This window comes from Stegodyphus dumicola, chromosome X1 (assembly GCF_044657685.1).
Source record: "Stegodyphus dumicola isolate Sdum_Otavi_A_Nest chromosome X1, ASM4465768v1".
NCBI lineage: Eukaryota > Metazoa > Arthropoda > Arachnida > Araneae > Eresidae > Stegodyphus > Stegodyphus dumicola.
The window spans coordinates 62789871-62805795 of NC_140780.1; the positions used below are offsets into that span (position 1 = coordinate 62789871).

A 15925-nucleotide genomic window follows, 5' to 3' on the forward strand; every position below is an offset into this window, starting at 1 on the left:
CAAATGTTTGTTTGAAGTGATAATAAAATTTATAATCCATATTCACACCTAGTTTCACAATATAGTAATTATTCAAAATACCAAAATTATGTGATTATTCATACGATAGAGGCCTTTAAATCAATTAAAATTTTCATATTTACAAGAAAACCTGATGTAAAATGTTTCTAAGACAACCAGGAATTCCATAGGAAATGCATCAAATGAACTGCATATTGCCTCTAGCATTTTCAAACAGATGATAGGCATAAGTTTTTATTTTAATGATAGTAGACGAAACAGGAAGGCAAATGCTGCTTGATTTTTTTTTTTTTTTATACAAGAACATAAAACTCTTTTCACAAAATAACAAGTTTTAGCTACAGTGTTTTACAAAAAGTACAGAACAAGGTGTTAATGTTGGTTTGCAAAGATTATAAAATTAGGCCTTTATAAATAAATTTTACTGTTGCATCAAAAATAGATTCTTATTTTGTTCCCACAGCAAAGAGTACTCTATTTTCAAAATTAAAAATGCTTTTGAAAATTGCCGTGAATTAATGTACTTCTGTAAGTAAAAGTATTCACAATATGTACATAGATCCGAAGAAAAAAAGAGAATTGAAATTTTAAATGACGATGCAAAAATATTTAAAGAAAAACAAAAAATATCGTGTATATTTATTAAAATTTCAATTTGTTACACAAAAACAAACAGTTAAAAACTACAAATGACAAATATGGCTGCCACAGAGCAGAACAATGAAATACAATTTTTTTTTTTTTTTTTTTTTTTTTTTTGCATCATGAAATGATTCATTAACTTTCTCCTGAAAGAATGTTGCTTTTTTGTCGATGGTTCACAAGAGCTCTCCAAACTTTTAATCTCATTCCTCCACTAGAAGAAACAATAATTAAATTAATAGCTATAGGAAAGAACTCTTTTTAAAGAAAAACTTAAATTTTTATAACAATAATTTTTACCAACAAGAGAGAAGTACATCAACTTTACCCCATTACAGAAAATAGCAAAAGCAAAGCATCAGTAAAAATCTAGTTTATATATCTGTGAAATATGCAAGAAAACCAAGGGAAACGTTTTCTAAGCATACAGCATAAATAAGCTTTCTAAATATCCAGTATAAGAAAAACTCCTTAATATATAAGCTAGTCCATACAAATTATATAGTGTCAAAAATCATGTACTGAAAGAAATAACACTGATTTTACAAAAACTGCCATTAAAACAATGAATTTATTTTGAGATGACTATTACAGACTAGTAAGTTGAGAACACTGGATATAGTAGAAAGTGCCGAAGAAAATAGTTTTACCGTTTCGAGAAGTAATATTGTAAAAAGTATGCTGTGAAATATGAATACTGCTGAACAAAGATAATTAAGGGGGAAAAATGAGTGAAACAATAGATTATGTTGTGTCCAGCTTTAAATTAAAAATTTGCTAAATTGTGTCAATCATTCGATGACTAGCAGGATGACATCCCCTTTCTTGGGCACTATAGGCGAAACTACAAATTTCAGCAATGCCAACTTCACCCCACTCTCAATAATTAAAGAAAGCATTCATTCATTCACTGACCGAGAGGAGAAAAAAAGCAATTGTCATGGCATCTGCATCATCTTTGGCATATGTGCATAATTTTCAACCTCATAAAGGTGGAAAACCACTGCGCAGTTCCGTAAGATTATCGTTATGAATGTTTTTGTCAAATTACGGGTGCATTTTCCTAATAAATCCGATAACGATATTGTTACTTTTACTGCTGATTTGACTGGTGTTTCTGTAACAAGCATAAATCGCATGAAATCCAAATTGAAAGAAAATGGAGGATTTTCAACTCCAGGTAAGAAACAACCTCTGAAAGTCAGTAAGCAAACCCGAATCAAACAATATGATAAGTTAACTTTAGCAACAATACGAAAGAAAGTTCACTGTTTCTTTTCCCGGAATGAAATTCCAACTGTGCAAAAAGTGGCTAAAGTTATAAATAATGAAGCTGATTTGGTAAATAAGACATAAACAAGCAACAAAGATAACAAAAATTTTTAAAAGCAGTATATTATTCTAATTCCCAACGGAGTGCCATTTACTTTTCTACTTGTTTTCATTTTTTTAGTTCATTATATCAATGTTCAGTTTTCTAACTATAAGACCTAAACAACCTCTTTTGTTTTTGTTAAATACCATACTTCACATGCCACATAAAATTCAACAGCAAAATCACCATATATTTAAAAGCAGCATGTGTTTATAATTCTTGATACAGTTTTATATGCTGAAATTAATTTTTTCAGTCTTTTGTCTTTTGTCAATGCATCATATTAATATTCAGTTATCATACTGAGATGACATTATATTCTTTGAATTTAAATTTCATTTTTTAAACACCACTTTTTTCATACACTACTTAAATTCACCAGTTAAATCATAAAATATTTAAAATACTATATCTTCAGAATTCCCAATAGAGTGCTAAGGGTTTCCATACATTTTTTTTTTTTTTTTTTTAAATTCACTACATCCTTTTGTTAAAAATGTTATTTAACATTTATTTGTGTGTTGTATTTACCAATGTTAACCTTTATTTGTGTTCCCATGCATGTTTTTATATGTGCCGCCTTATTTCTTCAGCATGGGGATTACATTGGATCTTTCATGAAGACCTGTATTTAAAGAGCCTTTATTATGCAAATTTGTATATTTACTTGTTTTAGCCTCTATTTTCATAAACTTACATTTATTAAGATGACATTTATGTTATTAAAGAAAGGAAAAAAACAAAATATCTTAAATTATAAGCTAATATATATATATATATACCAAGTGACAAAAAAATCTCATGACTAGATAAAACTATCATGGCACTCAGAAGGTTAAACATTTACAAATGATAAGTTACATAAACACAATAACTCACAAAAGTGCATAAGCAGTATAAGCAAAACAAAAACACAATTCCCAAATGCATAGAAATATGGAAGAAAGTAAAGAACAAATTTTTTCTGGAAGAGGGGGGAAAGGAGACATACATTCACTAATGAATTAATCATTAAAAATTCAACCCTTATGATAAATTATTAGATTTAAAACAATATATTTAGATTAAATAATCACAGTGATTATTTTATTTTATCCAAATATTATTATCTACAGATCTAGAAAACATTAAAATACACATAGCCATACCTTAATCCTAAAGTCTGAAGGTCTTCCTTTGTCATGAATGATAAAACATCATCTTTTGAGAATTTCTGAATGGCAAACTAATTAAAAACAAATCAATGTTAATTTTACCAATTTTATCCAAAAAATAATGAATATTCCTACAAAAATAAAAGCAAATAATTTACTTTTAACATTTATTTTCAAGATAAAATATTTTTCAAAGCTTCATTTTACAACTTGGTATATATGAAACAAATAATTTGACATACCAGTGAAATTATGCAACTTAAGTAAAACTGATGTTTTTTTGTGGTTAGGTTTTCTTTTACATCTCTTTTACCATATAAATGTTTTCTACTATTAATATTTTATCAAGAGAACTTGTTACCTCAACTGAATATGTTTCATTATGGTTTAGAATCTTAAAAATGAGTAAATAATCAATATACACTTAACAGATTGAAACAAATGATCCTAATACTATGTCATCAATGAAAATCTGAGATATTGAAAATTCTGACCTGAAATGAAAAAATAGCTATAAAAACCTTTTTACTAACCTAATTGTTTAATAAAAAGCAAACAAATTTTTTCATCTTAATTTCTTATACAAATACCTGAATGGCATGGCCAATCTTACCAGATCAAGAAATTTGTTTCTTCTTTAGAGTATGTTAACCTGTTCTTTGAAATTATTTGCTCTTAATATTTTTTTTAATGATTCAGAAATTACCTTCATGATCTCCCTCTTCCCAAAATTCCATTTTTTGGGAAGAGTGGCTGTCTCGCATCCCCGAAAAAGACATTAAAAAAAAAAAAAAAAAAAAAAAAAAAATTCCACAGTGATTGAAGCATATGGACAGTAACTCTAAGTGTTGCAGCTCAAAGTGTTAAATGAGTATATGTTTCAGCAAATTTTCTTCTTAAATGAAATTGAAGAAAAATTTTATGGTAGGTAAGACTTTATTTTGCAACGGGCAGTGGTGTTTGCAACGGGCTATATTTTGCAACGGGCATTGGTGGGGCACACCAATGCAAACACTGAAACTTGCAAAACAGGCTCTTCATTTTACTTGATTTACTTAACTCTTTGTTTCACACTTACCAGTTTATTCTAAATCATTTTTCTATCACCTCATGATTTATTAAGAGCTGTGCATGAATGAATGCTTTCTCCAGTTAGCCAAATTTCTTTTCTCCATGTGTTACTCTCTCATGAAATTTTACTAATAATTACAGCAATGAATTTAGCACTTAACTCCTGATGCTTTTTCCAGTTTTTTTATACATTTTTTGAATAATTCTTAACAAACTGACATAAAATTTATTCCGAATTTCCAAATGAATTTAGAGGCCGAAAAGGAGGGGGGAACAAGGAATTCATTCATTTTTTTGCTTTAAATGAATAAATTTTACACTTTACAAAACAGAATTTTACATTTTACTTTAGATAAACGATACTTTATGACAAAGCTCACGGGATATGCATCAGGGATCATTATCTTCAGCAGCAAACAATTCACCTCATGGAGTGGCCAACTTGATCACTGGATCTGAATTATAATCAAGTATGTTTGAGATGGTTTACAAAAATGTACAGCTACAATCAGGCCTCATTTTCAGTCCCCTGCCAACTGCTTTGCGAGAGTAGTTGCTCTCGTTTCCTATAGAACAGTATGTATAATTGACAGCATCACACATTGCTGTGTTCTGCTTCTAGGAGAAATCACACTCCATAGTGACATAGTGAATGTAATTTTTCTATACCAGACTGACACATCTGATTTGTTTATTTTATACATATGCTAATTTTTATAACAGTATAATTGTCCAGTAATTTATTTACATGTAATTTTATTCCTTACTATGCGGTGTATACTGTGGATCAGTTCATTAAATTCTATATGTAACTTACTGACTAATTGTTATTTTTGTGATTTTTCCTTAATTGATGATAAACAGTGCATTTATTTTTCTATTGGGGTGTAAGTTCAGAGTTTGAGTGGTTTCCTACAATACACATAAAATTTTGTAATGAGCATTTCCATTTCTCATATTTATTTACACTGTCTTCAAATAATCAAGATTTACAGAAAGATAATGGTGGACATTTTTAAACTACTTTCTCTAATCTGTGTTAGCGACTACTGTTACCTTAACTGCATTAAGAAATTTGTAAGCTCTGAGACTGAAATGCAGTTTTTTTCTCTCTGCCACTCTTAAATTATAGACAAGTGAAACTGCAGATTGTCTAACAGCAGATACAGGATAAGATTGCATTCAACATGATTGTAATGCAACCAAAAAAAAGTTTATAAAATGATAAAGTATTTTTTGTTTTAAAATTAAATTATCAGATTTGAATTCACACCATCTGCAGAAATATTCTTTTAAAATAATTTTAACAGAAAACACTGGTGGAAAATAATAATGTTATAATGTAGACTGACACAATTTACATTAAATATATATAATTAAAAAGAACAACAAACCTTCGAAATAGTATCATTATCTGCACCTATATTTTTAAGCCATTCATGTAATTCCTGAAATGAACTGTCCTTAACAGCTTCTACAACAGAAAAACTAATTAGGTAAATGAAAATACAAATATTTAAAAAGAGAAACACCTTGACATCAGCAATACAGGTAACAACCAACTCATTTTTTTAACAATAAAAAATTGGCTCGCAAGTGAAAATGGAATAATGATGCATAGAAACTTGAAAAATAATATAATCATTATGTTTTTATGCCTTTACAATTATTAGATGCTTTTTTGACAATGTGTAAGTTATATTTTTATGCAGTAAATTACATATCTTCCTAGCTAAAACCTTTTAATTATAGGAAGCTGTGAAAACTCTTTTTTAAAACTCAAGTTCATTCACATGAAAATTTCATATATTCTAAAAACTTCCTTTTCAGTACAACAGGTTGTTAAAGCCACACATTATCTTCAAATACAGGGTAAGTCACAATGAATGCTGGGATTTCAAAATTTTACTTAATAAAATGTAATTGTAACAATAGTTTGTTGTAACAATAGTTGTAACAATAGTTTTCCAACAACAACAACAACAACAAAAAAAAAAAAGGCTCTTAATAAAGTTAGAAAAGAAAGCATGACAGCAGTACCTTTAGTGTAGGTAGTAATCACCACCCAAATCTATGATTTTCTGCCAATGTTTTGGTAGTTTTTCAAAGCCTTCAGCCCAGAAACTTGGTGGTTGCAGTCCAAAAACAGATCAACATTATTTTGGATGTTCTGCGCAGAATGGAAAGTACTGGCAGGATGTAGTTGCAAGTGTGAAAAAAGGTAGAAGTCCAAAGGAGCAATGCTGGGGCTATATGGCGGGTGTGACAAAAATGATCCCATTCAAGTCCATATAGAGTCCAGCCGGCGAATGCAGACACATGTGATCTTGCATTATCTTGATGAAACATTACCTTTTTGAACCGGAACTCAGTTCGATGTTTTTCTTTAATTGCAGTGTCAACACGGACTAGCAAATCCCTGTACACCTTACTTTCGAAGGTTCTACGTTTTTCCAGACACTCTATGTGGATAAATACCATGGCAATCCCACCAGATACAAAGAATGATCTTTCTGTTAGTCAAATTGCACTTTGCAACACTGCCGATGGGATCACTGGGAGCAGACCAACCCCTTTTTCGGCCTGTGTTGTTGAAGTAAACCCACTTTTCTTCACAAATGATGATCCAGTCCAGAAATTTGTCCTTGGAATTGATATTTGAGCTGATTAGTGCAGGCTCGAACAAGTCTGTTCTTATCTGCTTGAGTTCAGCTCATGAAGCACCCGGTCATTGAACTTATATGTGAAGTTAATGCACGCGAAGTGATGCATAGTGCGACTAATGGACATGGCACTGATGCCTAACACCCTTAGCAAGCTCTTAAAGTGGTTGCATACTGATTGTCTTCTACAAGTTCTGGCAGGTGAGCCTCATCAACATCAGTAGGCTGGGCAGAGCACTCTGCTTCTTGAATGTCATAGTCCTTGTTTTTGAACTTTTGGTACCAAACCTTCACTACAATAATATGATACATTATTACCTAATACAAGCTTTAGTTAATAATGCATCATATTATTACCTAAAGCTGTACACATGATTTGATGACAATCTGTAATCTGTAGCTAAGTTTTTGCAACAAAACTGGAAATAAAGGATGGTTAAAACCTGATAGTGTGATAGTTCCATTTCAGACACCTTGGACTTAATGAAAACAATATTTTTTTAAAAATAAATTTCACAATACAGTGTTCTAAAGCGTCTTTATCTTCTAATGCCAAAAATTGTTTGACAAAATATGATTAAACATTCCAGCACAAACTGTTTGCACAGAAGATATTTGCGGTGGCTGGAAACTTTTGTTAAAATCTGATATTTTTTCAAAAGCTGCATGCTGTAGAAGGTAACATAGATAAGTTATGAATAGTCCTTTATAATTTTATATTTTACCGATATATGGCACCACAAACGTAATCGCTGCAAGTATGTGGAATAATAAGTTTATGCAAAAGCAAAGGATAAGGATGCATTCAGCCTTCATAACATGGTGAGGCAACAGTAGAAAGAGTTTTGCATCTTGAGGATGATGTTAAGCAGTCTTATTATCACTGTTCAGTACCATTTCTTAATGAAATATGGACAGGCAGCACTAGATGATAAGGTGATTTGTTACTGGTATTCACAATTTCAAGAGAGAAGCTGCATTGTCAAAGGAAATTCAACATGTCTTCCTGCAGTCGGAGAACACATAGTTCAGGGTATTCAAGATATCTATAGCAGATGGCCTATAATCTACATATCGATCTGGACAAGAACTGGGTGCACTGCAGAAAACTTTGAGGAGAGTTCTTAGGAAGTGTTTGCACATAAAAGCATATCATTTGCAGTTTATGCAACAACTGAAATGAAAAGACCTAGCACATCAATTATCTTTCTGCGATACACTTTTAACATCAGTGAAGGATGATGAATTTTCTGAAAAGTTAAGTGTTCAGTTATGAATCAAGTTTTCACATTTCCAGATTAGTGAATAAGCTTAACGTAAATATTAGGGGTTTCTGAACATTCACATGTGACAGTGCAACATGAACACGAACTCTCCGAAGGTTAATGCATTTTGCACAATATCCTCTGAAAAGATCTACAGACCATTCTTTTTTACCTAAAGCACTGTCACAGAAATTGTGCATCTCAACAGACTCGTCTGATACAATTATAAGACGACCTACCTAGCTTTATTCTGCAACAGGATGGTGCATCACTATATTTTCTGAATAAAGTGCTGGAGCACCTCAATAACATATTACCACAATGGTAGACTGATCACATATCTGCTCTAGACAAAACATTGTTACCTTGCTCATCATAATCCTTGGGTCTTACCCCATATCATGTTTTTTGGTGGGGGGTCATAAAGGATCACATGTATCCAGGTCCAATGCCCATATACAGATAGATTTGAATATCTATCTGTATCCAAGCTGCTAATGCCAGCATCGGTACAGACATGCTACGCAAGGTTTAGCAAGAATTGCACTACAGACTTTATGTAAGCCATGTAGCAAAAGGAGCTTACATTGAACATTTGGAGGTGTGAAAAAAAAAAAAAAAAAGAGAGGAACAGTTCTATATCTCACATTCTACTAAGCACAAAATCGGACTTTTTCTGAAATGACATACCAATTTTTTTTCTATGTTTCTATTCTAGGACTCAAATTAAGCCAAATTGCCAAGTTTTGTAAAAATCGTTTTTTAAAAATTAGCTCTCAAAATTTTAGCTTCTCAATGTTAATTGAATTTGATGTATATTTATTAATATATCTTTTTTTATTAAACTTATTTGATTCTTCCTTTGATATTTTGAAATTTAGGTTCACTCCAAATAAAATTCGTCTATTTTTTATAATTTATTTTAGAAATTTGTATTATAACCTAAAAAGGTTTTGCCATCATCGTAAAGTAGATGTATTTCAAAGCATACCTGTAAAAAATTGCAGTTTTTATTCAAAATTTACAAAGATACATGTGAACTTTTATATTGGTGTGTTTTGAAATTTGGCACATTTGTTGAAAGCGATAAAAACATCAGATGTGGTTTAGGCACTTTGTTAAAATTATTTGAAAGTAGAAACGATGTGACTTTTTTCCCTGCTCATGCACAATGTAAAAAGCTAGAAATGCAGTTACTTTTTTCCCACTCCTGTACAATGGAAGGGAAAGGAAAATATGTTGCAATATATTAAGAAGTTTGCGAAGTGAATTATTCTTGGTGCAAACTGAAAAAAATATTGCAAGTTAAATTTTTAAAGTTCTCCGTAAATTTCGCACCAGATTTTACAAAATTTAATATTTAGGCATAATTTGAGTTGTAGAATCGAAACATGGGAAACAACTGATATGTTATTTCAGAAAAAGTCCCATTTTGTATCAAAATACCTAGAACAATGCTCATATATAAATCTAATATATATCTCAAGTCGTGCTTTTGAGACATGCAAAACCCAATTTGAATTTCATCAATTGGCCCAGAAGAAAGGCAGATATAGAACTGCCTTTTTTTTTTTTTTTTTTTTTTTTTTGCACAGTGTGCATATCTTTTGAAAATATATTACTAGCATTTTGTCAATAAGGCTTTGAAATGCCAGCATCCATGTTGCCTTACTCTGTGTACACATATGACATCACTTATGACATATCTATGAAACTTAAAATTAAATTTTTACTATACAAAATAAAAATTTTCAATAAAAGGAATATTAAAAAGTAAATGTAATTTAATCCATATGAAATGATTTAGGTAATTATTTATTTACATGCATCAATGGATACTGCATTTAAGCAATATTTTTTTATAACCTCCTAAAGAAGAATTATCATAAGTAACTGCAGGATTGTTTTTCCGTTTACCTAATGAGATATTTAAAAAATTCACTTATTTTTTTAATCCTCTGAAAGAATTCTTTACAAATGAAGAAAAGGAAACAGAAATCTAATTTTTGCAGAAGAGCCTGCAGCAGCTTCTAGAGTTGCCAAATATTTGCAAGAATCAGAGTCACAGCTAGTATTTTTGTTTACATATTAGTGGTATAGAATAATTAACAAAGTAAATAAATAAAAGCAATTTTCATGAATTCAGACTAGTTATTTAATTAATTAGATTTAATTAGTTAGAAGTTATGAGTAAATTAACATTTATTATAATTTAATTTATTCTGCTCATTCAAAAAACAGATTTATAATCAGTAGGAGAATATTCATCTTAAAAGATATATATAATAAACCAGTTTGTAATTATACACTCTAAAAAAATGATCTTTAACAAATTAGTAAACCTTGAGGAATACTTCTTCCTCAGAATTACAATGGGAAAGCCATTAACATTCATAAAGCTCCAACAGACTTTAATAATCAAATTTTAGATTTCAGTATTTGTTCAGATAGAGTAATCTGTAGAGCACTCCCAAGAAAGAGTAATCTGTACAGCACTGCCAAGAAAGAGTAATCTGTACAGCACTGCCAAGAAAGAGTAATCTGTACAGAACTGCCAAGAAAGAGTAATCTGTACAGCACTCCCAAGAAATAATATCCTGACTTTAAGAGGTCAAAAATCATAATTATATAAATCTTATACCAAAAACTGTGACTTCTCTACGTGGACTGCATACTGAAAGGCCATCAAAATGTAAAATTTTAAGAGTGTTTTGTTTGAGATCCAGACTCGTAGGGACTTTGGTGATTCTGGATATTTTATACCATCAGTTCAAATCTAGTAAGATGACACATAGAAATTATAAAATTAAAAATTCCGGAATAGTTGTTTATGAAATAACAAAGCATTTATAAACTTAAGGGAATTAAAATTTAGAAAAAAGAAAAGCTGAATATTAACTTGTTTGCTGTATTAATAATCATTTCTTTCAATCTAAGTTTTTGAGTTACTTCATTTTTGTGCCAATGCTTTCTTTTTAATTATATAGATAAACATTTTTGCGATCCGATGTGAATTCAGGCTGGGGGTAGGTTATGTCAACTTCTAAAATGAATGAGAATCAGAGTTGCTCTTGAGAGATTTTTTTTTGTGTGTGTCTGTCTTTGTATGAGTTTTCATGCTTTCAGAATGAAATTTGTCTTCCTGCTTGTACTTACTTGGGTTTTATGATTTGTAAAATAATTGTCAGAAAACTTGCATCAAGTGTAAAAAACCCTGAACTTTCTTTATTTTTCTGAACTTGAAAATTCTGAAAAATATTTTATTTGTTTAGTTCAAACTTATTATTCACCTGAATGTAAAGTGACCTGAAGTAAAATCTTTGAATTTTGTTACTTTTAAAGACAGAGATAATACTTGAAGAATAAACACTAAAAGAATTCATTGAGGTGACGAAGAATTCTTCCTGAATCCAGTATTTTTACCATGCAAATGTGAAATTACCAGGCTATCTATCAAATTTGTACATGCTGGAATTCAAATAATGCGAATCTAATAAGATTACAAGCAAGATTTTGGATTAATTAAACTGCATTTGCTACGTGTTTGAGACACTTCCCAAGCCTCAACAGGGGGAGGAAGTTTCAAACTGAAGTGAATTTAGGTTGCGGTAGAGTAACGTCAGCTTCTAGAATGTATAAGAAACAGAGTTGGTCTTAACCAGGGTTTCTTAAACATTTTTCCAGTCATGACCCCCTTTTACTACTCAGATTTTTTGTGACCCCCAGGACCCCATAAGTATTGCACCAATCCAACACACACATGAGTGAAACTGTCAATTTTTTCACTTGTACTGTAATATACTATTGTAGTTTTAGGTCATTAACTTTAATTTCTAATTTTAAGTCATAGAACAATGTGAAAATTTTAAATAAGTAACAGACGAAATGACAACGTAGCATGCAAAGCAAGGAAAATGAACGTTTATATTATAAAAAGAATGCGTCGAAAACTTTTTGTTTTCTTCTTTGTCTATATATTTGGTAATTGCATAATTGTTATAATAAGTTAAAGAAATATCAGAACTGCTAAAAGTTTTGGTGACCCCCTACTGCAGGTCCCGTGGCCCCCTAAGAAACACTGGTCTTAACTTTTAAAAATGGTAGAGAACGTTTTGCTTTTGTAACTGTTCTTGTATTTGTCTTCAAGTGCTTCAGTAAAGTGGTTTCATGTTTTTGGAATGGCTTTTGCCTTTCTGGATTTTCCATAGACATAATTTCTTGTTCATTTACAAAGCTCAAGTCTTGTAATTAAGAAAATTCTCAAAATTTCAAATTGAAACTCCCCCCCCCCTTGACAATCTCTTTGTTACTTCACTATTAGCAGCAAAATTTTCCAGATTTTGAACCATACTAGATTTCACTGTCCACTAGTTGACTGAGACATTGTCATCACAATAGAAAACTTCTGTTATGTCATCTTCATTTATTACCTCTTCATCACATTTCTTCACAAATTCCATAAACTGGAAAATTTCACTTTTGTTTGGGTTTTCCAAAAACTTTCAAATTTGTGACTATCATCATAAAGCTTAGCATCTGTTTCTGCTACATACTGTTTTGCTCCTATTGTATGCTATAGAAATTAGGTCTGAATTATATTAATTTTGTTATTTATGGTACTTAGGTCTATTTGCCACATATGTTTAAGGTGTATCCAACTCCTGCTACACATTTTGGTGAATTTTTTTAATTGTAAACAACTTCTAGTTAAATATAGCATTTTACAGATATTAAACACATACACACTATGTGACAGATGCACAAAATAAAAGTACCCTTAAGAATTATCGAAACAATAAATTAGTTATTCTTAATTCAAACAGCATTTAATGACCTACGGATATCATTTACAAAATCTATTTTTAGAAACTTCCATTAAATTTCTCATCAACACACGTAACACTCGGCAACATAGTTGGCTAAACCTTCCGTTGGCTCAATTTTGATATATTCTGGTCCTGAAATTATAGGGTGTTTTTTTTTTTTTTTGTTTTGTTATTTTCTCTATCTACGCATATTACTACTCACATCTTTATAAATAAAATCAGTACAGTGAAGGAATTTTTAATAGTTTTTTTAATTAAAAAAATATACCATAAGGCTCACACAATTTTAGTGTGCATGGAATAAAAATATAAAAATACAAAGGACCTTTTTCGATTTTTGATAAATATACACGATACCTAATTTATACAGCTAACATTACCTGTACTCACTTATTATATAAATTTGTTTTCTATTATGGTAAATTTTGCAACATGGCTCTAAACATAATCCAACTTTATATTCTTCACACCAAATGTGAGTCTCTTTACATAATTTTTCCCACTGTTGTCTCTTTTGGAGCAACACACAGCACATTGCCTTCTAGGTACCTTTTTTATAGGATTTGGTGGTATGTGGCTTGCAAAATGCCTCTCTACCAGGCAAAAATCGTGCATACTATTATCACTAGACCGTACTGATGACTTTATAGCAGAAGAATATTTGTCAAAGATTACCCTTGATCACAGCTAGCTTGAAACCAAGAAGAGATTTTTTAATGTTTGTTATTTTTCTATATATTATATATGAATTCCACATCGCTTGATCTAATATACGGAAAAATATTTTCTTGTAATATTTATGAAGTTGTTTCCAGGTACCAGGGTTGTACAACATCTCCTGATTGCATCTGTCAACACCATCCATTGCAAAGTTATAATCATAAATCACTTTTGGTTTTAGTTTTTCATTTGCCATCCCTGAATAAATTGATACAGGTGACACATCATGAAAAGAACTAAGCATCTTTATTATTTTCTTATCATTCCACATTAGCACCATAACTTTTCCACACTGATATGCAATACACTGTCCTTTTTCCACTTTTTCTTTTGAAAAACCTGGTGGTAAGTTCTTTCTAGTACTAGGAAGCGTCCCATATATGTCTGTTTTCTTTTGAACAAGAATATCTGCCAAATATGGCGACACATATAAAAATTATCGAGAGTTATACAATATCCTTTGTTCAGATACTAGTGTACTAGTTGAAGAATAGCAGCAGTTGATTGTGAATATGTTGAGTATTTTTGTATGAAATGCATACCTTCTCCTGTGTACAAAAGAAAATTGCATATACAGTACAAAGTCTTTAATCCAGATGTCCATAATCCGGACCTCAAAGCTACAAACTTTCTGTGCATGCGTAAATGCTACGCATGCACATAATACATTTACGCATGCATGTTTAATGTATAATGGACAGTATAAGCTAGGCTAAAATTATCTAATCACCTATTTCAGTTAGTGTTGCAGACTGTTAAAGCAATTTCATAAAAAGTAAGCTTGAACTTTAGATTATGTCAAAAAGAGTTTCCGATTCTGGACTTTGTAACTGAACAAGAAATTATGTCTGTTTATACTATTAAAGAGAAAGTATCAGCACATAAAACGAAGCAACTTAAACAACTTACATTGAAAGAAATGTTTAATAAAGTTAACAAATAAATATTAAGCTTTTTTTTTGTAAATTTTGATACCCTTTAGATCATAACTGCTCTTTATTTCATAAATTATGGTTTCATATTTTTAATTTTATAATTTCTGCATGTCATCTTACCAGATTTAAACTGATGATCTATAATCCAGAATCACTGAAGTCCCGACGAGTCCGGTTTAAAGACTTTGTACTGTGTAACCTGATGAGGATTCACATAACATGAAAAACTTTATTTCAAACCGAGAGTATTTCAAAAGAATATACCGTTTCCATGACACATGACCCTTAAAAAGCATTAAGAATTCCTCTACACTGACCTGCTCTTTGGGATTGAGTGTTTCACAAAACGTTTTCCTAATACGCCCAATGACATCATAAACTTTCCACTATTTAGGGCAAGGGTGCATTGATGGGTTATAACTTTCATTATCAACAAAATGGAGATTTCTCATCAAGGAGTAAAAACGATCATGTGACATTATTTGCGTATATATTGGTGTTTTTATAGATTGCCTTTTTGACAAATACCAATGCTAATCTGGCTTTTTTACCACACCTTGGAAAAATAAAAGTGCAAAAAATAACATAATTAGTCAACATTAGTCCGCCAATATGGTTTACACTTCTTTCAAAGTTCAGGCTTCTTGGCAGAATGTTGAGATGCAAATCTATTAGTTTCATTTACTACCAAATCAAGTAAGTCTTTTTCCACAAATAAGGTAGAAAATTCAAAAAACTAATCTTTGTCAATTACATTGGCTAATGGATCACTAGAAAAAGGAAGGGAAGAGCTGGAGGAGAATTTTTCATGTTTATTTTTGTCCACATACGAGCATTTGGAATTGCAATATCATCACTATCATTAGCGTCTTCTGCTTCGGTTTCACTACCAAAGGACTGACTTCCTGATGATTTTCACTATTATCCAAATTTATGGAATATTCAGAATTACCATCACTATTGCTGTCTTCATAATCAACATAGTTTCATTCTTTATTCACAAGTAAAACACCACTGCAACCTAGCAAATCCATATTTTTGCACTTGTTTCTTGCGTAAATGACAAAGATAATACCCACCAAGAATGAAAGAAACAACGCGTGCCGATCGTGTTTGGCCATGAAGAATAATAGTACTCTCTCACAATGATATAAACCTGTAAAAAGTGCCATCTAGGTGCAAAACAGAACATGAAATATGAATATTACAATATTCTTAGCCTACATGGAGAAAAAGCGGGATCTGTACCGAAT

The 15925-nt window shown here is 30.9% G+C and overlaps 1 protein-coding gene across 4 annotated transcripts in view; it reads right to left on the minus strand.

Moving 5' to 3' along the window:
- Nucleotides 1-629: 629 nt before the first annotated feature.
- Nucleotides 630-15925, minus strand: part of Ask1 (apoptotic signal-regulating kinase 1) — a 259398-nt gene continuing 244102 nt past the window's right edge. For all 4 annotated transcript variants that reach the window (XM_035377348.2, XM_085807445.1, XM_035377341.2 and 1 more), the window contains 3 exons: nt 5658-5737; nt 3187-3263; nt 630-877 (listed from right to left, as the gene is read on the minus strand). In XM_035377348.2, the coding sequence (XP_035233239.2) occupies nt 799-877; nt 3187-3263; nt 5658-5737 (236 nt within the window). In that variant the 3' untranslated portion in view covers nt 630-798. The remainder of the gene's footprint in view (nt 878-3186; nt 3264-5657; nt 5738-15925) is intronic.